Source organism: Pipra filicauda, unplaced genomic scaffold, assembly GCF_003945595.2.
Source record: "Pipra filicauda isolate LSUMZ 115617 unplaced genomic scaffold, ASM394559v2 scaffold196_size3971931_pilon, whole genome shotgun sequence".
Taxonomy (NCBI): domain Eukaryota; kingdom Metazoa; phylum Chordata; class Aves; order Passeriformes; family Pipridae; genus Pipra; species Pipra filicauda.
Window position 1 is genome coordinate 459,351 of NW_024104305.1, and position 25,028 is coordinate 484,378.

Consider the following 25,028-nt stretch of genomic DNA (forward strand, 5'->3'; position numbering starts at 1 on the left):
CTGGCTTTTTTGCTCTAAACCTGAGTTGATTATGTTCCAAACACATTTTTATTAGAGATGCAATGCAGTACAAGATTATGTCTTATTCACACTTCTGTAAAAGGATGCAAACTGTGGCTTAATTCTGAATTAGAGTTGCAAGCCTTAAGGCAAGTCAAAGAATTCTGTTTGCTGTCTGGAATACATTGTAAATTCCTTGGGGCAGGAGCTTTGTTTCTGTCTGCCTGATGTGTCTTACGTGCTCATAGTTCTGTTCAAACAGAATATCTGTGTAGAGGGAGGGCTGTTTCTTTTAGTCAGTTCAGGAGAATGAGATAGATGTCAGCAAACTCTAGCCCTTGCATGTACATCTGCATTGTGAGGCAGAGAATTAGCCAATGTGCATAATCCAAGCAGGCATTTGTAGTCCATGGATTATTTAATCTATACTACACAGTGTGGGTTTGGCAGCTGGGTCATCCAGGCAGAGCATGCAGCTGATCCCCTCAGTATCATGACATGTGAGCTCATGAAGTACTTACATATGAAATCTGTTTGGGCTACTTGCAGAGATAAGGATGTAGTTCACCATATGTGGGGAATCAAGGCATTTATTAGCACACAACCTAAGTGAATTAAAATAGACTTTGAAAGTGGTGATATAGAAAGAAACAATTATTTATAAGCTGGGGTTTCAAGTTGGACTGGTTTTGATCCCCAACTGCCAGTTGGCTGTGGTGAAAAAAAACTGTGTGCGTTAACTAATTGTTGCTGTAGCCCTAAAGCTGCAGCATAAAGGCACTGTGTGTTAAGGTACAGCACCCAGCTGGAAAAACCTTCACGCATGTGGAATTTTGCATCTCACTGTTGCTACTCTTGATAGAGGATTCTGTCATCATCCTGAAGGTTGTGGCATTGAGTCTTTGACTGCTATGAATATGCTTGAACTGATCAGCTTCCTAAGTAATGTGAAGTCTGCCCATAGCTAAACTGGAAGTCTTGCAAAAAGTCAAGGCTCTTTTTTTTTTAGTCCTATAAAATGACAAAAGAACACTCTCAGGTCATACTGTCTGTCTTTGGAATATGTGGAAGAAGATTAAACTTCTGAAAGTCACTTTGATGCTTCCAAGAATTTTAGCTTTTTGGCCTGAAAAGTATTTCGTTTGCTTGTGCCACACTTCTATCTCTGAATTTGTAAAGCCAAACAGTCCCAGTAACTAAGTAACAGCACAGCTGAATGTTTTCATAAAAACAACGTTGCTGCTTAGAGATGTGATTTACTACTTAAGTGTCTGTCTGTACATATATACAGAGGCAAAAAGTGATGATGACCTCATCTTAAACAAGCTCACAAAAGCAGCCTTAGTTTTATAGTCTCCCAGCCAAAGACAATGTACTGTAAGCAGACAGAACTCCGTTGACTTCAGTTGCAGGATCATCATTAATGTCAGTACTCACTTAATTGCTGACATAATCCTGTTTGTAATGATCAATGCTTGAAATGTAAATCTAAAAGAAAAAATGGATTATCTTGCATCTTTTCTGATATCTTAACAGAGAGGAAAGAAGGAGAAACTAGTTAATAGCAGGATTTTACAAGTAAATATGATTTTTTTTTTAAATTTTGATATTGCCTTGTTAGCAGGCTGTTCTTAAATGGATTTAACAGCATTCAGACCGTGCCTTTACTTAAATCAGTTGCAAGTGATGATATATTGCAATTACTACACATACAAAACAGACCTGCATATTTTCTAACCTATTAAAAAAAAGCATCTTCCAGTACTTCTCTCTGGCAAAAGTTTCTAGAAGTCATGTTCCTCTGTTCTGTTCAAACAAGATTTCAGGTCACAAGCATAATAATCTGATAAATTCTAGTAATTTTTAGATGCTGCATGGAGCTCTCATTTCACCTCATACATTTCATGTATTCAAAATATTTAAAATCTACAAATCTTACACTTGCATGCTCGTACTGAAACAGTTATTAGTCTTTACCAGAAGGAAAAAATTCTATTTGTGTAATATTTATTGATGTTAAACCCACATTATATCAGCACAACAATCCAAAGTAATGATTATACATTTTTATAAATACAAATAAAAGGTGGCAAAATAATGCTAGTGAAGCTAAACAAAAAAGTAAATTAGCATGTCACAGTTGAGGAAAATTTGGCAAAAGATATGACATACTTCTAGAATAGAATCAAATTATTCTTAGCTGACAAACTATGACGTTAATCTAGATTAACGATCCCCATTACTGGTCATATCCTGCACCAAAATAGTACTACCTTGTGTTTATTAGTCACTAAAAAACAAAACAAACTTTGTGTGCTTACAAAGCAATACACGTATAGCAGTAATGCAATATATGGTGTACACAGTTACAAAATTAAAAAAAAAAAAAAAAAAACAAAAAAACAAACCCAAAAAATCCCTAAGGACTTCTGAATAAATGAACTGAGATAGAAGATTTCAATACTTTTATTATAAATAATGAAAGATACCATATATGTGCTTCATATAAGGAATACAGTGTTTTCCTTTCCTAGCGAAGTATTGTAGCTCGTACCATCAAAACACTCATTTTTCTTGTCAGGCCTAGTAATTCTTCCATCCCTCCCTCTCCTTCAACTGAGATTCATTTTGTTCTAATTTAAAACTACCTAGTCAGGTGTGACGTAAATGGGGCTCCACACTGACGTGGATTTGCCTTGCATTCTGAAAGTAGCCTTCAGGCTTTTCACCTATGGTGTACAGACTCTACCCTTTAAGAGCTGTCATTTGCCTGCAGTCAAGAGAAGGAAAAAATAAAATCTACCAGAGATACATGCTATGTTCAGAAGAAAAAACAAAAAGGAGCACATTTCATGTAGTTTTTGTCTATCTTCATTTTCTACTTCCTCAGATCTGCAAGCCTATCACCTCTGATGTATACATGTCACTTAAATTTGTATTGCAGTTTCAACCCATTTTTCACTTACTGTACATTTCTAAAATCCTCATACATAGTACACAAGATTTAAACAGTTGAACATCCCATACATACGCTCCCTAGTTTTCAGCTCACCTTAGAATTTCAGATTCTTGAATGGGAGTATTATGAGGTTACAGACTACCTTCAGGAAATCCACAGTTTCAACCTCTTGCCCAGTGCCCCTCCCACCCCTTGCAGTAACCCACTGCAGTGGTTCCTACGGTCAGCATTTTTTTCCCATCTAGTTACCAATATGTGTAATCTGAAGTAGACTGTTAGTACATGTCAGCTCTTCTTTGTTATTGTGCAGAAGTTAAATTACTTCTGCTTAGACTGCCTTTGCTGTACGTTTGTAAGTAAGCCCCCTCCTAGATAGCAAAAAGGAAAAACACAAATGAATTGTAAGTTAGGATGTTGATGTCCATACTAACAGCATTGAAGGCAAGATATTTTTTTCACTGTTGAACAGAAAGCAGTTTGCAGAGATACAGCATTTGCTTACATTTCTCTTCCTTGTCCCTTCCTGTTTTATTCTTGTAATATTGCACTTGTTCATTATAGCTGTCAGAACATGTTGCCATTTTAGAACTGTCGATAATCAGACATTCTCATTTTCTTTGTGATCTAACGGCCTTGAAGAAAACATCTTTCACCATTAAGATTGTGGTAGCATCTACTTACTGCTTATGAAGCATGTAATGAAAAATAGTGTTCTCTTTGAAAAATCTGTCTCTCTGATGTATTTTGGCATCTATGAAAAGGGTTATGAAGCAATGTAGGTTAAGGAACCGGTGAATGTGATTTGTTGTGCAATGTGTACATTCCTATTAATAATCTATCTATTCTTCTAATTTGGTATAATGAATAAGGAATATATGGTTATTGTGTTTGTTGTTTATCTTTTGTACTTGAAGGTGTCTGCCCTTGCATAAAGTGACATAGGAGTATCATTGGTCATGGCAATGGCTTTCAGTGTTTCTGCTTTGAAAGAAAACGATGGAAGCGGCAGTTGAATCTACAGATCATCACTCTCTACCAGGCCAGGTTGCATTGTCAGGTGGACTGGATTTGCTTCCGGCTGGAAAGCTGCTTTGATGTCTAGTCCTTGGTCACAAAGTGCAGCGTATCGGCTGGCTGAGGGCCGCACCTTCTTTGGCTTGGTTGTCTGAGGTGGTTGTTGCCACTGAGCTGTAGATTAAAAAGGAAAGACAAAATGTTAGCTCTCTTGAGCTGTGCATCAAAGCATGCCAGATGCTCAATTAACCCTTTGTAAGGGGTTACTAACTTTGTAAAGAAGTTACTAACTTCTGAGCAGCAGAAAACCATTATATCAAAGGTAAGTTTGTTTAATTTCTTGGCATTGTTTTTTTTTTCTCCCAACATCTAGTTTCACCTTCAGATGTGGTAAGCCAAAACAACAGGGTCTGTGTTTGTTACTTTTTGGCATTGTTTTGTACCTTTCCTAGTGCCACTGAGAAGGGTGACAGCAAGGAGGTTGTTTCCGGGCACTCATATTACAGTAACAGGCTTGTTCTAAGGTTATTTGTTGTATTTAAAAGGAAATGATCTGGCTGCCCTTGCCAACCCTTGTATGCTGAAGAACACTGAGCCAAGTCTGTATTTCACCGCCCCAGAAATCATCCTTTATCATTCCAGTGTCCCCCCTTCCATCTTCCCTACCCCGCCTTAATTCTTGTTACGAGAAGACTGGTAAGAGATACTGCTTTAAGAAAACATTCACTATGTGAGGGAACAAACTGAGTAATTAAGCAGAAAGCTGTAAAAACATCTACTACACTTCTGGTAGCTGTCACAGGTGTATTACAGACTAATGTACAAAAGAATACAAAAGGTTAGGGAGGTGCTAGCAGAGCAGTAGTAATAATGATCCACAGAAAGAATGTAGTCATGCCGTTATCTGTTATTAATTAGCTATATTTAATGTACTAAGCAAAAACAGAAAGCATGCACTTGTTTTAGGTATCTGAAAGATGGTGAAATGTACTTTGACAGAGCATTTGTTGTCTTGAAGTGGATGTTTACTATTGAGGAGAAACTATAAACAAAAGAAAGAGAGACCAATGTAAACCATTCTGTGAACAAACTAAAACTTATAGAACTATTGCTTTTTGGGGGATTTATATGATCATGAAAATTGAAATCACTTACTATAAACATCCAACCTGGCAGTGCAAGACACAATCCCAGCCTCATTCTTAGCTGAAACAGTGTACCAGCCAGCATCCTCCTTTGTAGCTCCCTGAATAAGCAGGCAAATGTAGCCGTAGTTATCTTGGTGCATGCTAATCAAAAGAAAAATAGAAAATTACTATTTAAATTGCCAGACAGTGTAGACTATTTTAAAGTGTCATTATAAACTGATCCAATCTTAGTTACAGATTACTTATAGTCCACTTTTAATTAATATGGAAATTAGCAAGTAGAAAATAAAACCTTGAGTATGCTTAGCAATTTGAAATTGAAATTGAATTGAAAACTGATAAGAAAAAAATGCATGAAGTAACTTCTCTTTTACAATTACAGATTAAGACATCTGGAGTAGCAGGGACACCAGATCTTACCCAAATTTTTTGAGGAAATGATAAAGGAACTTGAGGAACATCTTAGAATTTAAAATACTGAATCTTAGTTTCTTGACTATACAGCAGAATTATGAATCAAAGTTTCTGCTGAAAAGCAGATAGCATTCCTTAAGAGCCTTGATTTTTCACTAGCAAATTTCTGTAAGTCTTGGTTCTGGAAGAGAAAAACTGGCTTGCCACTTGCTTGAAGTGCAAAGGTAGTTGTATAAGTCTAATGATGGAAAACAAGTAACATTTTACTTTGGCTCAGCTGCCATGTTGGCTGCAAGTTTGAGTAAATGTTATAAATTATTACAATCACTAGTTAATATTTATGAGATACTGTTCACACGAAGCATTCTTCTGACCTTTTCAGTTTTTATTTGTGTTACAGGATATATCATCATTGAAATTACACAGGGGGAGATTATTCTAAGACAGTCTAACCTCACTCGGTCAGTGTTGTATGTGAGTGACTCATTCTCTTTCTTCCAAAATATCTGAGGAGATGGCTCCCCCGAGATTCGACACTCCAGTCGCACCGGGAATCCCTCAGTCACACCTGTGTTTTGTAGCTTTTCTATAAACACAGGTGCTTTTTGTACTTCCTTAGCTGTGAAAATAAAGATTGCAGTTATGTTGACACTAGTCTGTGAAAACATAGCCCTTCTTTCAGCAGCATGCTAAAAACAATAATGAAAGACCTCAGTGGCAGGAAACATAAGTGTTGTCTTCATTAAATACAAAGTTCACTTGTGGTTCCTCTGAAGAAAACAGTCACATCCATATTTTAGTAGGGGAAAAGTGCACGCTAAAAGAGCTGATTCTTCCCCAGAAGAATTGAAATGTAGAGCATGAAGACTAGATAAACTGGCTGCACTATGCTTGGTAAAAAGTGCTCCTTGATATTCCATAAAAGTGTGGACTTCTAATTGTAGAAGGAACTGTTCTACCAGAAGTCTGCAGTGGCATTAGTCTGATATGTTGTGAAATGCACAGGTCATATCCTGCTGGCTGCTCGGCAGTTAGCGCGCATCTAGATTGTCATTAAGAAAAATATTCATGGAAATCATCTGGTTTGTGGCCTCAGCCATGCCTCAGGCCAGCAGCCCTTCTTTCTTAACTGTGTGCACAGATACTACATGCCAGTCAACTTATGCCACAACATAACAAATATCTCACCTACAAATATACCATAGCTCTGTTACTGCCAGGTTTCCTTTTCTTACCCCCTACCCCTCAATCACATCCTTTGATGTCACTTATGTTTTCTTTATTGAAGTGCTCAGTGCTCAGCCTGAAAGCTTAGCATGAAGATGTTACCTGCAACAGTGAGCTCCAGGCTGAATGTATTTTCACCAGCTCGATTGCTGGCAATGCATGTGTAGATTCCAGCATCTCTGGATGTGACTGGTTCTATGATCAAGGAGTGCACACCATTCTCACGCACTAACATTTTGTGAGAACTATCAGGGCGAATTGGTCGTCCATTAAGTTGCCAGCTTAAGTCTGGAGTCGGTAATCCACTAACCTTGAGTATAAGGAAAATAATGGGAAATTGTTTTAGCCACATGAGACACTGGAGGAGACCTGACTTGTTACTTCAGAGAAGTTTGGTGGTGTTTGCTACCACAGGTGTACCAAAAGTTTTAGAGATCTAGTTCTGTCCTGATTTACACGTTGAGTCAATTGTATTCATTTACTTACTTTCTGGCCAGCTCCTTGAATTCCATGATGTCTTATGGGCATGACTGAAAAAAGATCAGTGTTTAGCTAGGCTAGAAGCTAAATAATAATACACAGCAAAACAAAAGGCAAGGTGACACCTTTTGTCTTTTTTTATTGTTTGCTCTTCAAGTGGAATGAGAAGATACTCCTTTCTAGATTAACTTCTTGTTGGAAAACTTGCAGACAAAAAGATGTTAGCTGACTAATTACTGAACTCTTAAGTTCCATTCCACTTAGGTGTAACCTAGTGACAGCACTGCCTGCACTAGTTAATACTAGTCTGTGTCAACAAGTCTTGTACTTTTGAAAGCTGTGCCACTTGCTGTGGGGACTGCTCAAGAACAAATAGCTTCTCCCAAATAGGTCAGCATAGTCACCCAAGCCTGCATTATTTCTGTCGAGCAAAGTCATTAATCAGGATTATATTGTTTGAAACTTTAACAGGAGTTCAAAACTCAAGGAGTAAAAGGACTTAAAATGGAGAGGCACACTGTCTTTGTAGCATGTGCTGCTTCCCTCCACACCCCAGCATAGCTGAATTCTATAAATCAGTTTACTGTGTGCCCGAAGCACTGTCATTGGAGGGGAGGCAAACTTTTATTGCGCACTTACTCACTCAAAAGAAGGGAGATTAATTAACCTACTGACAGGCACTGAAACTGGCAATAGGCAAAATAATTTCGAAAAGAAACAAGTGTGTTTTTTGAGTCAGCTAATGTTATCAAAAGGTTGCTGCTACCCTTTGTGTGACACTTGCCTTGCAGTCCATCCTGCATAGTTTTCCTTCTTGAACAGTCAGGTCTCCAGGAGCCTGCAGAAAATGAGGCCGGAAGAATCGTTCCTGAATTGGTTCATTTTCATCACCACTGTCCCTTGATCGAGATCGTGGTCTTAAAATAACATGAAACAAAGTTAAATTATTTTTTTTCTTTGCTAAATCAGAAAAACCATTATCACTTATAAGACTACTTTGAATTTTAAACTATTTCTCTGACCTATCACTCTGTATCTACACACAGGCACTGGTAGCATTTGCTCCAGACTGAATTAATTATAACACTGTACTTATTAATTACTTTCATTTAATTCACATGTTGTGGCAAAATATGACCTATAAAATAATCTTGCTACAGAATAACTTCTTGTAATATTAATTAATTTTATATACATGAGAGTATTTTTGTTTACAGTTAGTCTTTAAATCACTGACATAGAAATAAAATAAGTTGACAGGTCTTGGTATGTAGCTTCAGTTCCACATTTCTAATGTCCTGTGTATTTAGTCCCCTCACTGTTGCTGATGAGACCAGAAAGTACATGTACTGTTCATTCATTGTGGTTCCCTTTCAGAAAATAACAGCAGCTAAAAGCTAACTCATCTCAGTTGAGAAAAGACTTTTCACATCAGACTTATCTTCTCTTGTTCTGCACTAGAAAATTGTGTGTATTGAATTGCTGTGGATATTTATTCCTCATTTAACACTTTTTTTTGAGATACTCTTGAACATTTTCAAAGCCACCAAATATTGGTATCAAAACAATGAGGATTTCAGTTGTGAGCAATAGGAAGAAAAACTTTGGTTGTTAATTTTTTTCCACGATATCATTTAATCCATTTTCAGCATTGGCTATTCTTGTCTGTTAATTTAATCTACCAAATCTTTTTCTAATTGGTTCCTGACTTAACTGGATTTTTTTTCCATTGAAATTAGCATTATTGCATTTTGTGTGATTTTGTAATCAAAGAAACTTGAAACAAAATTTTAGATCCCTTTTTGTCCTTGCTGATCAGCTCCATTGGGTTCTGTTCTGGAGCCAGCTGCTGCTTACAGTAACATCCCATGACAGTGAAGAGGAACTATTCAAATATCCTCCAAGATCACTTGGCATATTACAGTAAAATTCTCTTTTCTGAATCCCATGTTCTGTTAATTTTTGCCAGTGTTTCTCTTTTGGCTGGTGCCTGCAGTGTACATGCTTCAGTATAGGTGCCTATACTGCATTTTCTACTGCCCAGGGGCATTTCTTTAGGTTAAAATAATTCACAACAAAAAAAACCTTAAAACCTTCAATGGTCACATTTGGATGTGACCTACTGTACTACTGTATAGAAGTTAAACATTCCAGCTGCACACTGTGCTCCATTGAGGTTGTGGTTAATTATGGTTGCTTGAATTTGATTTATTTTGTTCTGCTCTGTTGTTGTGCTTTTCTCTGCTTTTGCTCTGTTTGAATTCTGGCCAGTCATCACCTTTGCTACAGTATTATTTGTCATTAATAGATAAATGTTGACTTCTTAATCATTCCAGTTTTCCCACAGCTATAAGTAAAGGCAAAACAAGGGTCAGGGTAGTTGTGTAGATACCTAGTCCATAATGCTTAATAATGTAGCACTGGATAACTGAAATGGGAAACACAGACTGACATCTCTGCACACACTAAAATAAAAGCTTATGTAACTCTTCAGGTGCCTAAATCCAGGTCTGAAGCACCTCATAGTTTTTACCACTTGAACATGTCTAAAGCTACTTCAGTAGCTCCAGCATTGCAGCTCATAAGCAACATGAGGTTTAGTTGGTGAGTTCCTCACCAATTTTGCAGATGTACATGCCTAATGTGCATGCAGAGGGGATGGAAGACGGAGGGTTCTGCAAGACCAACTAGAAATGATGGTATCTAGTCAAGTGAGTGCTGCACAGTGCAAGCAACTTGTGCAAAATCTGCTTCCACAGTAATCACGTGCAGCCTGTTTAGAGACTGTTGGTAAGATGCCAATGAAGTACAAGTAACTAGTGCTTTGTAAGTTCTTGTGAGGCTGAGCCAAACAGGTTAACTGGCATCTCTGGAGTATGAGAGCCACCATCTCATTGCTGCAGCTGCATGAAAAGGCAGCAGTGGTGAAAACTGGGGGAGAAGAGGAGGGGCAGAAATTTATGCCAAATAAAATGGAAAACAAAAATGTTAATAATTTATGACCATAGATGTTTCATTTCTTTAAGTTTACCCCAAAATGGACTACTTTTTGAGCCTTTACCTTGAGAGGTGAAACCAATATTATTTTAATTCTAAAATATTTTGTAGTTTTAAAGAAATAATGAGTAGAGCCAAGTGCTTCAGATGTCTAGGAATGACAAATGGCAATAGACTGGAATACCCTTGGATTCACTGTGGGCTCTTTAGAGTTGTGCTGAGGGCATCACATTGCATGGATTAGTTTCAGGAGAACTGACATCATGTACTGAGTGTGTGCAGGGGAGATTCCATGGGTTAGTATGGCACAATGCACTAGGAATTTCAGTGAGCAAGAAGCTGGAGAAGACTTCATGACTGACCATACAGTAATGATCACTACTTTGGAAAAAAAGAAGATTAAGTAACAATTAATCCCCTAATTGAGAGCAGGGAGATAGGAATGTTTAGTTTAAAATCTTCCTTAAATCTCATGCATTTTAAGATTTGCAATTTGCAATTCTGATTTATTTGCAATTCTGACTGCCATGCTTAGGTGACACAAAGTTGAGCACCATGTCATCTAAGGGATTGAGTCCAAGCTTTGTACAGGTCAGAAGATTCAAAAGTACCCTCCCCGACACTCCAAGTAATACTTAGAAGGTGATGTTTGTCAGCTAAGCAAATTTTAGAAAAACACATTAAGAGCGAAAAAACCCTCAGAGTTCTGCCAGAACACATTCTGTAAGAGATTAAATATACTCCAGGAAAAAGACTGTCAACAGTGTAACAGGTCATAAAGTTCATTAAGCTAATAATTACACTTGTAATAAAAAAAAAAAAGTTTTGTTGCTCTGAAGCAGAAAAGCAAATATAAATAATACTGTAATGCTACAGGAATGTTACTTATCAAAAGTCTATGGCAATAGATGTGACAAATATCACAGTGTATGGGGGAGCACAGTATTTTGGTATAACACATTAGAAAAGCCAGTGATGGGAGTCTGTCTTAGGAAGGTTTTACATGCTCCCATTTCATCAGTCTCTGATGAACTGGGTGGTGGGAGTAGTGAGAACTGTCATTAAACAGAAATAGTGTTGTGCTGAATGCTTACAGAAACAGCTCTTCAGAGCAAAGATAAGGGGATGAGCCCTTCACATATGCTAATTTTACAGGAAATAAGAATCCTCGGTAATTACCCTAATTTTAATTAAACTGCCGTATGGAAATCCCTTATTTATAATTTATTACTCTACTGGACACCCAAACACCCAACCCAAAGCAATAGTGGCTTGTTGAGTGCCTGTCTCCATTAGAAAATAAAATACCAACCACAAGCAGCCTCGGACTTTGATTGCATTTGAAGAGATTGAAAAGAAGCTCTTCCATTATTACCTGAGGTTTTTGTCCATCACAGAGAGAGAGGACACACATTTTGTCCTTCAGGAAGCTGCAGGAGTGGCAGCTGCTTGCTACTCTTGCACCTACCTAGATTCCTGTCACCCATCCCTGTTTTTAAAGATCTTTCCCCTTTCTCACCCTGTGTGCGCTAAGTTGAAACTTAGTTGAAACCTGATTCTTCACAGCAGGTTTTCCCTTCAGAGATTAACAGGGACTTTTCATTTTTACCCATTATTTGCAGGTGCCAAGTGCCTTAGTGACTATCTGGCTATGCCACATGGACCCAGCCTTTTCTGTACTCTTCTTACAATGCAGCACTGGAGGGATATTCCCCTCCGGGAGCACTCTGAACTTTGGACTTAATAGACCTAAAGGTGACACATTGGAGAGGGAGTTGGTAGGCTGGCTCAGCAAAATGCTGGGAAATGCTTTCAGGGCTGCAGAAAGGCCAGTTTGTTCCATGCAGGAATAAGATGGACCAGATCTTTTAAACAACCAACCTCACTTTCTAATACTTTCTAGTTGTCAGAGGGAAGAAGAGAGCCTGTTTTGCATACAGCAGTTCTACAGTACATACCAGTACCACTACTAACAGTTACAGAAATCCTTTCCTTGTTGACTGAGTAATTACATGTACTCTGTATATTACAGTTGGGCAATATTGAGATTCTATGGCTGTTGTGACCATTAAGCAATGCACATGCCTCATTACAGCAGAACAAGAAGCAGAGCCCTTATACTCCCTTGAAAGCAGTTCTGTTTGGGTAACCAAAATGAATTTTTTTTGTATCATCTAAAGCTATCTAAGCTGTGCTAAAGAGCCCCATAAATGCTTGGGAAATGAAAAAAAAAATATTTGAAGGGAAAATTCCCTTATATGGTCCAAAAACATAAACCAAAGCTTCGTATGAGAATAATTGTAAACTCACCAAAGATAAGTTTAATACTTTATTTCTGACTCATAATTCCTTGTAAGAACCTGAACTGAAATATTAAAGAAGGAAATACTGAAATATTTCTAATGTAAATCTGATAAACCTCTTTGGCATGCGATTATTTCTGCTGTTCCTTTAAATGAATACTTATTAGAAGCTGCAGAAGGATGCAGGTTCCTGGTAGAATCCTAACCAGGTGAAATGTTTTTCAAAAGCCTGAGTGACAAGGTCCTTCCCTTACTGATAGTGTAATTTGGAATATGGAGTAACTAGTGAACACCACAAAGAAAGGAGGAGAAGACAGGTAAAATTAAAGATACTTAAAAGTCATGTCTTTTCAGAGGTTGCTTATACTTCTGAGTGTGCAAGCTCTGCAGCAATTTTCAGACAGCAGTGGTCACATTTCTTTCTGAATGCCCTACTTTTAACTTACCTACTTACTTCACATTCTTTATCTTACCACAGTTATTTTGCAAACCCCATATTATTAAAAGAAAAAAAAAATCAAATACCTTCTTATATGAGGCTGACCTGAAGGTGACCAAGGACTGCGGCCTCTTTGATTTACAGCTTGAACCATCAGCCTGCCCGTACAACTTACTCTGCCCTGTTATGATGATGGAGAGGAGAAACGTTAAAAGACTTGAAACATGTAATATAAATGTTCAACCTGATCTGTTCTTTTTTTTTTTTGCCCACTTGTTTTATCAGTTTCCAATCTAAAACAGAGCAGACTGGAATGACTGTGGCTATAATACAGTCATAGTTAAAAAGTTCTACCTGGAACTTTTTCCTTAAAAAAAGATTAACACTGGCAATTAAGTTTTTAAAACAGTACATTGACTAAGTTATTGATGTGGGTGAGAGGTTTCTCTGTGTATGGCAAGTGGATGGAATGACAAGACAACTAGTTCAAGGTCTTGAAAATGGCACATGGGGGGTGTTGGCAATTAACAACAGAGCTGCTACCTCCAAAGTGGATTGATCTGGTGGGCCCACAGCTAAAAAAAACCCATTAATGTAAAAGGCAAAAGAATTTGGCAAGTACTTAACAGGTCTTCTCTGCAGAGCCCTGGTTTGGGGAATCCAAGGAAGAAGCATACAGTTTTGCTGATGGACATTGGCCATAGTTCAGTTGCCTAAGGGTATTTTCAGTGAATGATAAATAAAACATGGACTCTAGTGTATTTGGTCCTCTTTTTTCTTTTTATTTTACAAGACAGGTTGTCCACCACAAGCACTAGTCATAACAGATTTCAGATAGGCCTGCTTGAGGCCAGAACTGCCAACATTCAGGGCTCTCTGGAATTCACCCTGTAATGGATAAAAGCCTCTGGTTGTCCCAGTAAATAACAGCTCTGCCCCCTGGGCTGGTAGCAGTAAGGCAACATCCACATCAGCTTTGCAGTGGATTTCAGGTCTAAGCTGGGAGCTCCACACTCAAGTTTGTCAGCATAAAAGTGACAAATATTTTTATCACAGTAATTGAGGGGTTGCAAATAGCTGTTCTTTAACAACTGGCCAAAGCCTATAAAAAACCAATTTCATTGGGCTCACAAGCAGCTTTCAGTTAGCAATGACTTTTGTGTTACTTCTGGACTGTTAGAAATTAAGTCTGTGTCCTGCTTCTATTCCCATGACCCACTTAGTCTGCAAGAAAAATCCTTGCATTAAAATAAACCATTGTGCATGACCCACAGCAATTCCTTAAATAAAAGCTTCCCCCCCCCCGCCCTTGTGTTACAAGACCATTAAAGACATCTGGAACAAATGCATTTCTATTTTGGGCACCACTGCATATTAATATTTTTTCTGGCAGGTGATGAATACGCATATTTTGGGATAATTTCTGCATATCTCAATACATGATGGCATCACAAAAGGAAACACAAAGGGCAGTAAGGAATTTGAATGGGAAAGATTAAGCAGGAAGCCAAAGATTTGGAAAAGTCATGGGATGAAAGGGAGGGAAGCAATGAGTGGGAAGTAATCAATGAGAAGATGTCCTAGAAACTACAGGAACTCCAGCCTGAGGACTGTGGATGCATAGTGCAAAGAAGAGGAGATAGTGAGATAAAAAGAAGGAAGGTGAAAATAAGGACTTGACTTGAGCCCATACAGCTCACAGAAAGAGCTCAGTTAAGGGACGTGAGCAATAAATAAAGACCTAAACCAGGCAACGTTTTGTGTTTGTCTAGGCCCAGGGTCCATTTGCTCTGGATTAAGTTCTATGGCAAATTTTACACCAAACCCCAGTGGTGTGTCAGAACCTTAATTCCAGGTCCCTGTGTTTTACACTGTGGGCAGCAGGGCCTGCTGTGTTAACTACCATGGGCCACTGCCAGGGTCTGTCAGCAAGTCATTTTACATATGTAGATCCTGTTATATCAGTCCAGTCATGAGATGGCACAAACTGGCAGAGCTTTAATGAACTGAATCCTTTGCTTTAATAAAACCAATTTCTATAAGCTTTTTGCTTTGTAGTTTGGTGGTTCCAGTAACAAGGACCAAAACACAGCAACAGCCTAGCAAATATCTACCAGTCCATCAGTCATGGTGTGGGCTTCTTTATATTTATGTATTTCACTTTCTCAAGGAAAAGTTGCCAAATTTGCCTAAGTTTGTGATAGCTTTGAGATGTGGACAACTTTCCATTATAATTGAGAACACTATGCCAAAATTATTTCCACTCAGGATGACTTAAAAGAATTGGAATTCAGATCTTTGAGTGTGAAAGGCTAGTACATTAACTCACAGCCCTTCTTTGCCTCCATTGTACTGTTAAATGCATAGTAAAAGCAAGCAAATAGTAGGAGAGATAAGTATGTTTGCTTGGGAATTACACTGTAAAAAAAAAAAAAAAAGAATAGAATGGGCTTGGTGAAACACAGATGTTTTGTTTAGGGGAGCCAGAGGAGGATGCTTCTGGTTCTTCTCCAAAGAGGAGAAAAAAAGCACAAGCACAGAATTTTACTGTGTAACAAAACTGCTTTTTCAATCCCCAAGCTAGGACCCACACAAATCCACCTCATTTTAGTACATCTAAAAACGCACTAAGAAAGTAGTGCCATCAATGACCAGAACTGGAAACTTAAGTCAGTTGTGTCATTTAATGAGCATTATCCAGAATAACAAATGCTCAAAAGTAGGCTGTAAATATTCAGGGACAGAGTATAGTGCCCAAACACAAAGGCAGTTTGTTCACCAAGTTCTCCAAGACTTTGGATCACACAGTAAACAGGGAAACTTTATGCCTGCAGTAACACAACACTTACAGGAAGATGAACAGGAATCACTTCTCACCTTGAGCATATATACATTTTTAAACCTGCTATGAATTTCCACAGTTTAAATGGTGCCAAGTATTGTAACAATGGTCATCTAGGTGTAAAAACTCCCAGTTTGAACAATTTCATGGCCTTATGCAATTTCATTATTTTTTCCTTTACTTGTATATGTAGAAATAATATTTAAACTACCTAAATTTAAGCACTGCAGTTTGTAGAAAGAATCTAGCCAAAAACTGCTATTTGTGTGTTGTCTCTATGTACAACCCCATACATTCATAAGCCCACTGCAGTATGAGCAGGACTGACAAACTGAAGAGCGAGGCAAAAATGGCAACATCATGCTAGGTAACCTAGCAACACACATAACAGAGCACAACACTCCTGCTTAGATTAAACTCTGTCTCAGTGCTCCAGTTTGTTATCCTACAGTGTGATTCTGCTTGCAGGCCTAGTCTTGGCAAGATATTTGGCACTACAGAAGAAAATAATTCGTTACATCCCAAAAGTTTTGTTACTGCTTTGGTTTCTCACATGCAAATCTTTCCCCTCACTTTGCTGTGGTGCAGGAAAAGTGAATTGAAAATGTTATTTCAATAGGATGTGTGACCTGTAAATTTAACTATATCCAATGCACTAGCAGGTTTTTGCTATATACATCCACTCTTGTACTGGGTCTAGGAAGAACAAATGACATTATAAAACCAGTAACAGTCTGTGTTTCAGAAAATCAATATTTAAGATCAACACAGCTACGCAACAGTGCTAGATTTTTTTGCCTTACAGAATTGCAATCTGCTTAATGTAAACATGCTGAGATGTGATATACTTGCACTCATTTCAGAAAGTTGGCCTCAGTCAGTGAGTTGGGTCACAAAAGAAAAATTAAACTGCAGGATTGTGTTACATCTGCTAGTAAAGTGGATTTTTTTTTCTCCTTTTTTGTATATGTGCTATCCATGCTCAGTTAGGATACTGAGATGTTATCAGCTGAAACAACTAGTGGAAGAGTAATTAAAAAACAACACTCCTCCCCCCTGAAACCTCAAACCATAGGAAAAAAACTGCTGCTGAGTTGCTAATCTCTTGGAGATAGAAAGGTCCCACCCTACTGATGCAAGATGAAAACAGAAATCTAACTTGCATACTTACAGTGACTTCACCATTTAATTAAATCATGCATATGTAAGATGAGCTAGTTTTCTGAAGATTTATGTCCAGAAGGATATTTGCTCTGGAGCCAAACCTTCATTTACCTGTGGGTTAGCAGCCATAATAGTGTAATTCCCATCATCATCCAGGGTGGAGGCTGCAGTATGCAGTGAGCAAGTTCCATCAGGTTCTCTTTGAATTCGGTAGTGATCACTTCGTTTAGAAATTTGCTTCCCATCTTTAAACCAATAAATCTGCAGGAAAAAACAAGGCACAGCTGGTAAGAGGTGGGGTGCTCATTGTCATCATTTCTCAATTAATAGCACTAACGAACCTTAACTGCTGAAAAACTCTCTGGTAAGTATTAAAAGAAAAGAAAACCATTTTGAGCAACTAGTAAAAGTGCAGAGCCACACTCCATGAGCCACTTTCACTAACAGTTACAGATTAGCAATTTTTCAAAGAGAAAGAAGGCAGCGTGAACATTTAGTGGTGAAATTTACGGGTGCATAAGGGGTGTACCCATCCCAAGGGCAGAACAGCAGCTGAATACTTCAAGAACTGAAAATAAATGTCATTACAAAGAAAAGTTCTATTTCAGAGAAGATTGGTAATTTTAAACTTATTTCACTTAAATCTGAAGAAGTTGCAGAAAGAACTTAAGAATGCTATTTCTCTCTTTTCAGAAAATAAAAACATAGACCAAGGTAATTATAGGCTTAATTAATTCAATGGCAAATAAAATAGAAGCAATGATCTCACTGTTGAAGCACCCCTTTTGTCTCATACCCGTTGTGCTGACTGGACTGGACCAAAATGCCAGAGAGGATTCAGCCACTCACGCCGGCAGCGAGCAGCTCAGTGTGGGAATGGGCCAGCTCAATATAATGACATGATTGAAACAGTGTCACCCTGATGTGATAGGCATCTACAGAGATGGACAGCTTTGCGAAGTAATAGGAAATACTTCAAAGCAAGTCAGCACATAAATAGCCTTTAATCACTGTACGCCAACACCAGCATAGTTCCAAGCTGTATAGAACAGTTACATTATCTATCAAACAGAGGTATTTTCCATTACTTTTGATACATAATTTTATTCTCTGGCTGACCCAAGATCTACTTTCAGTGAGCCAAAAAAATGATGTATGCAGAATAACACAGTAATCCATGAATTACACAAAAAGATATGTTTTAATGCCTCAAACTTGAAGCAAAAAATTAAATAGTTTGACCTAGCTTTCAGAATTTTTCTTTTGCTGTATTATAAAAATAGTGCAAAATTCCAAACTGAAATCTGCTGGAGTCCAAAGTAAAATCTTGTGTATGCATGAACACACACAGAGGAATATCTGAAAAATCTTATACCAGGCAGGCTGTAGTCAGCTGCCCAAACCCATATTTAAGTAGAACATTATTCACTTGTCTTTTCTGAAATGCGTACTATGCCATAACTTCAGCTGGTGTTCAGCATTTCGGACACTTGTGCAGATACCTGCACCATTTTTACAAGGTCAGCTCATATAAAGTACAACAACTGTCCTGGTCCTGTGACTGCTGGGACTATTTAGCAGTAGGAAAACACACACGTTTCCTCAGTCGCATTCTTGAAGTGGGAATTTAGGTCTTTAGAGTGAGGAAAGGGTGCTGACTTTCTAGTAAAAACAAAGTGACAAAGCAAAGCACGATTCCATTCCTGATAGAGTTTAATATGCTGGGTTCTTTTTTTTTTTTTTATATGTGCCAATATTTCAAAGCTTGAAATTCACTCACTTGGGGGAAAAGTTAAGGATATACTCTTAAATTTCACAAAGAGACAATGGAGGATTTTTTGGAGGGAATGAGTTGAAATTTCCCTTAAAATTTATTACTGTGTATGATTTTTATATTAACAAGCATTATGTGTAACTCAAAATGATTTCATTTCCTCAATAGCTGGTTATACTTGTTTCCCATTTTGTCTGTCAGCAGCCTTGCAGAGACTCTGTGGTACTAACAAAAGATTTAGTCATGTCTTCTCATCTGCTGACAGAGCACTTACTGGAGATGCAAAAGATATTTGATCACTTAAATACACATGCTAATGGGTGCTAAAGCAATATAGCTGCAAAAAATGAGTTTTAACTTGCATGCTTTATGTGTGTCATAATGTTGCTTGGAAATGTACTGCATTAAGCAGTAATTATTTAATAACAATGCACTTAGCAGAAATATCAGGAAGCATGCCAGAAATTATTACATGGAAATACATGCAAATATTAGCTGAACCAGTTATCCAAACATCCAACATGTATATATTGCCCAATACCTATTTCAACTAAGTTTAAAAGCATTGGCATCCCTTATGAGCAGTAAATTCGTAATATTACCTTTATCTGACATGAAGTTAATAAATAAAACACTACCACTGCAGGAGACAGTGGTCCTTGCAGTGAAGTATTTTCTTTCTAGGATACCTTTTCATAAATGTACTGTTAAACTATCGAAGCACTGAACACTGCATCTGGATTGCTTTTAGTTGCACCAGATTTTCAGAAACTAATGTGTAATGACTAGAAATACAATGGAATATACAGCACAAGGAGGGTTTTGATCCTAAGCAGCACAGGCATTTTTAATCACCAAGAATTATATTCAGCAATGTGAAGAGCGAGCAGTATGAGATTTATGTAACAGATTAGCTCAGTTGGTCAGAGCATGGTGCAAATAATGCCAAAGTTGTGGGTTCGATCCCCATACACTTAAGAGCTGTACTCAATGATCCTTGTGGGTCCCTTCCAACTCCACAGAATATTCTGTGATATAACACATTCTGTGATAACCTCTTGTATGGCATTGTCCTAATTCTGAAGAGAAATATTCCTTAAAAAGAAGTATTCCACAGTCCCTCCTGTAGCACCACAGGTTTCTCATTTTAATGAAAAAATAGTTTTACATTACACCAAAGGTTATAACCAAAAGTAGACTCAGATTTAAAAAGTCATATTTATAAAGACAGAATTTGCACATCAGTGTTCAATTTACATGGCATGTTCAGGGGAAAAAATAATCAAGCCAATAACCCTGCTTAGAAAAATCCCTTGTAATGAATGCCAGATTTTAGAAACACTACAGTTCTTCCCAAAGCCATTCCTTGGCAGACCTGACAGAATACTTAAAAGGGAGGAGCTTCAAGTTAGTAAATTATTTCCAGCTTTTCATTTGCCAAAGTAAAGAATTTATTCAGGGGCAACACTTCCAGCTTCAACAAATGACTGCAGAAGGGCAGCCCTCAGCCATTGAGCGTTTCAAAATTGCTGTCTTGGCATACTACGGCACATGAGGGGAAGATACAGCTTTGACATTTGCAAAGCCCAGCTAACAAGTAGCCATACAACAGGACTGAAATTGGTTCCATCCCAAGCAACTTAACAAATTGCACAAAGCATCTGCAAGTGACTGGAATAAAGGGCCACAGTTCCAGGTGCACGAGCAAATCACTTCTTAATGTGCATGGTTTGACGCTGAAGGAAAACAGAATGTCGTATCTGAATCACGGTGCATTCGCATCAGATGCTCCTCTATAATGCCGCACTTTAGGGGAAGCACTAAGAATGTGGTTTCTTGGCTGTGCAATCCCTATTGCCCAAGTGAGGGAAAGGAGACATCCTCTTTCATCTGTCTTAAATCAGACAGAGAAACTACACCTTAATTGGAAACTGTGAAAATTAGGGAATGGCGAAGTTGACTAAGGATGACTCATACCAGGTCATCTAGCAACTTAGTCATAAGCCTCAGGCAAAAAGAGTACCTCTGCACACGCTGCACCTCTATCATCAACAGACCCATTTGTCTTCCACCCTTGTTCAGCACAACAGATTCTCAGTTATGGTCAGCTCAGAAGTAATGCTGGACATCAAGAGTTTGGTTTCAGCCAGACTGGGCTAATCTTCCCAGTGTGTCTCTTCAGTTTGAAGTAGGAGTGCTTTTTTGATATAAGTATAGTGATCAATCCCACTTACTTTGCAGTGGTTCACATCATGTTGTGGTCTTGGAGCACAGAACTGGATTCCTTTCAGATGACACTGAGCCAGAAAATGCGCTCCAAGAACACATCTAATGTGCTGCATCTGCTTCAGTCTGTGGGATGAGATTAGAGCCTGAAGTAAAACCTCCTGAAATGTGTTCAAGGATGAATATATCATTCTTCAGATTTGCTTCTTCTGGTCTGCAGTACTTGTTAATGTAGATGTAGCCCTAGTTCTCTGTTGTTCTTTCTCTGCTACCTGATAATGTCCTTTTTTGTTTTCTTTTTAACACTTTGTACAGTATCATACATGTATATCATTGGGTATGTAAAGTCATTTGCATTTATTTCTGTTCAAAATCCTAAATACCCGTAAAACTTACAGTAGATGAGAGATTTAGATGTGGCTTCTGCTGTGAGGATCTTGTGTAATAGATAAGAGATCTTTGATCTTGTCTAGGAAAGACAAGAGCTCCTATCCACACGAGGTCACTGTAAGAGCTGCAACGACCTCACGGGGAAGGCACTGTCTTTGGCAAGGAAGTTGAAGAAGCTGCTGTTGTTTGCCTGTTGCATGAGTCAGTTGACTGCCAAGCAATTGTTAAAATGGTTATAGGCAACCTACACAAGAAAGGCATTCTTCCAGACTACTGACATCATGGTACTTTTACATTTGCTACAAGGAACTGCTTCCCAAGCCCAACCCTCCCTCAGAAGCTGATCATTAAAATCTCACCATCATGTCTCATCTTGCTGTTGGGATATATGAGAACTTGTGGTATTTTATTATGCCTTCCTCTAAATTCCAATAAAATTTAGTCCTGTTGGCGTGTGTAGATGCAGAAGAATGCAGAGATACCATGCTGGCTCCTAATCAGGACCAACATATTTTCGCATTAACATGGTGCCGTGCCTGAGCTAATTACCCATGCGAGCGAGATGAATGCTTTTGGGACTACCATGACAGCTCACATGGGGCTTTCTATCATTGCACTGAATTTTGTGATACAGATGTATCCTGGAGGTAACTCTGAAAATGACAGGAGAATTGCTTCCAGGTAAAATAATTGAGAGGAAGCCTCAGGAGGGAGTAACTGAGAGCAGAAGCTTCACAGTAGGATTTTTGACTAGTATAGATCTAAATAACTCCAATGATGCCAAAAGAGATGTGCCAGTTTATGCCAGATAGACTTTCTTGTCAAGTGTGAATGTCTCCTGTTCCTGCAAGATACAGCCCATAAGGTCCAGAGCCTGATGGTAAAGTACCAACAGAGAACTCTTCAGAGCATTTCTAGAAATGTTTGCCCTCTTTTCTTACCTTTGGCTTTGGATTTCCTGCCACTTTGCACGTAAATGTTACTGGCATTCCCTCAAAAATTTTGTAGTGCTTCAGCTTTATCTCAAAATATGGTGACATACTGTTATCGATAGGTTCATCTCCATGTTGCACTTCATCATCTGATTCTTCCACAGGAGATCTCTCCAGCCTATATTCAATTTCACTGATCAATCTTTGCTCAAAGCTGGAGACTTTATACTCCTGTCAAACAAAAAAGGTGGATATTAGTGCCCAGCTTCAATACATTGCTCCGCAAGATGTGTTCCTAATGTTTGGGGGTTTTATTTTACTGGTCTTTAACAATCCATTAAGTTTTTACATATAAAAGGAAAATGTAACTTGTTGAAGAAAAACACTATAATCCATGCCTCCAATAACTTCCCTATGAAACAATCAAGACATCTGGTATGAGGCAGAAACTGTATTTCATGTTGTCTTAAGGTCTAATTTATAAGGGGAAGGAAAGTCATTGGTTGCTTTTTTTCCATTTTTAAAAAAATCCTATAAGAATAAAAGTATTCTGAAGCAGTTCATAAAGACAAAAGAAACAAACTAATATTTCCTTGAGGGTACAGACAGATTTAGGGTGGGTTTTGTTTCCAGATGGTCAGAAGACCATATGGTTCACATCTGCTATTTGCATAGAACTGTACTGAAGTCTGAACCAGAAGGCTAAAATTACATTGTTTACAATTGCCTGTAAAAATGAGGAAAAAAATAAGAGAAAATGGCAAAACTGGCAGTCCATGACAGTTGCCTCCCTTTACTCCTGTTGCCATGGTCCTGTTGGCCAAAAATATCACTTCTTAAAACCAAAATCTCCCATAAGAGTATTGAAGATATAGAAAGAAGAGCAGAAAGTTTCATCCGGTGTAAAACACTACCACTGGTTTGAATTTGCTATTCAGATATCAGGGAAAGTTACTGTGATATACACTGTTATTTACTTTCTTGAACTGTCTACCTTGCAATACTGAAGTTCTGCTCGGAATCTTAGTGATAACAGTGATAATGCCAGGATATAAAAGCTCAGAAGCAGGGAAAAAACCCAAATTACTAGTCAATGCTCCTCTCAGTCAGCAGAAATTCAGACACTTTCAAATCACCTTTGGCCTTATTGTATTTAAGACAGAATACACATCTCATGCAATGTTCTTTCACATACCCATCCTCTGTTGCTGCCTCTGGTCTGAGAATGAATGATGTGTAGTATTTCTACTGATCAGTTCCAAAACTAATCATAACCCTCAATAATGGTAAAAAACAGAAGAACAGAGAAATACCTTTGTAAACCATGGATATTTTAAAAATTTCTTTGTTCCCTGAAAGTGTACCATAAAAGTAAACCATGAAGTACATACCACAGTTAGTATCAGTGTATGTTAATGTAACAGCAGAAAGATACCAGAGCACACGATGATTGTTGTTAAACTGCCTGCACTCACACAGTTAGGCTTCTAGAACAACTTGAACATCCTGAAGGGAGCGCAGCCCAAATCACCACAATTATTAATGTTGGGTGACCTCTTGTTATTAACCAAGAAGAGTAGAAGGGAAAGGGCAAAGACAACAGAGAGAAATAAAATCAATAGACAAAAAGACAGAAAAAGGTGAAAATGTTAACCTTTTGAATATCCACAGGACTCACTACAGAAGCACCAACAGAGCGAGCTTCCTGCAAGGGTAGAAAAAAAGATCAAGAGGCAGAAAGAAGACCAAGAGATATCCATGAGAGTTTCTCAGAGTTTTTATCTGGAGAATGTACTTTATGTGGCACTGTAAGCAAATGAATGCTACACATTTCTGAATAGCAACTCTGGCATCTGAACAATGGAGAATGTGTACCTGGCCTTTCAAGCAGACTTTCTGTTGTGGTTTTGGTCTGCATCCAAAAAGTGCATATTACACAAATAAAGAGAAGATGGTTTCAAGATAGTAGATGTATTTTTGCCTTGAGAGATTTAAAGGTCAGGACAGAATAGGATAAATGGAAGGGTTTAAAGCAGAAAGCAGACATTTGAGAAGTCTCAGCTTTATGGAAAAACTGAGCAATAGACATGTGATCCTCCAGTTTACTTCACTAATATATAACTTCTCTGTATATGACATCTCTAATCAATAACCATCCTATCTGTCTTATTAAAGTTGGACTTTATTTTAGTGACAATCATAGCCTGTAAAAAAGAAAAATTGAAAGGAATTTTTTTCTATGAAATTGTAGAGTTGTGTGGCACCTGTATAGCAGGATCTTCTTCTGGTTCCTGTATATTGAAGACAGTTGCAGCACTGTCTGCTCCCAGCAATCGACGAGCCATTTTTTCCTCATATGTTAATCTCTGAACAAAAAATCAAAAGGGGATGGGGGGGGGAAGAAGAAAGAAAAGTTAAGAACTACAAAGCAGTACACAGTAATGTCACTTAAAGTGATGTTAATAAAAGAAAGCAGCAATGTTTCTAACAGAAATTTTCTACCACAGTTTGCAATGCATTTTTTTTGCATTACAAGAGGCTCTTTTGGCTTAAATGATTCTTGCCCCAACTCTGCCATTTGTTTCCATCCTCGTGCCGGGAACTTGGGCAGGAATGAACAATAGGAGCTGCTTAAATCAGCAGGGCCATCAAAAGAAAGCATGTCAAATCATCCCAAATCTTACTCCTAGTCATTCTACTTGGTTTTTACATTAGAACT

At 38.1% G+C, this 25,028-nt stretch overlaps 1 protein-coding gene and 1 long non-coding RNA gene across 8 annotated transcripts in view; one reads left to right on the forward strand and one right to left on the reverse strand.

Moving 5' to 3' along the window:
- Positions 1 to 2,450: 2,450 nt before the first annotated feature.
- The window catches only part of PALLD (palladin, cytoskeletal associated protein), a 202,143-nt gene continuing 179,565 nt past the window's right edge, over positions 2,451 to 25,028 (reverse strand). For 5 of the 7 annotated variants that reach the window (XM_027738026.2, XM_027738035.2, XM_039380497.1 and 2 more), the window contains 10 exons: positions 24,574 to 24,675; positions 23,964 to 24,014; positions 22,319 to 22,540; positions 17,099 to 17,248; positions 13,068 to 13,162; positions 8,027 to 8,159; positions 6,865 to 7,072; positions 5,989 to 6,154; positions 5,129 to 5,262; positions 2,451 to 4,147 (listed from right to left, as the gene is read on the reverse strand). In XM_027738026.2, the coding sequence (XP_027593827.2) occupies positions 3,975 to 4,147; positions 5,129 to 5,262; positions 5,989 to 6,154; positions 6,865 to 7,072; positions 8,027 to 8,159; positions 13,068 to 13,162; positions 17,099 to 17,248; positions 22,319 to 22,540; positions 23,964 to 24,014; positions 24,574 to 24,675 (1,434 nt within the window). In that variant the 3' untranslated portion in view covers positions 2,451 to 3,974. The remainder of the gene's footprint in view (positions 4,148 to 5,128; positions 5,263 to 5,988; positions 6,155 to 6,864; positions 7,073 to 8,026; positions 8,160 to 13,067; positions 13,163 to 17,098; positions 17,249 to 22,318; positions 22,541 to 23,963; positions 24,015 to 24,573; positions 24,676 to 25,028) is intronic. The other 2 variants (XM_039380498.1, XM_039380496.1) reach the window with 1 other exon arrangement.
- Positions 4,054 to 6,189, forward strand: LOC120323098. Its single transcript, XR_005563250.1, has 2 exons — positions 4,054 to 4,295; positions 5,936 to 6,189. It is a non-coding gene; the product is annotated as an uncharacterized LOC120323098 (long non-coding RNA).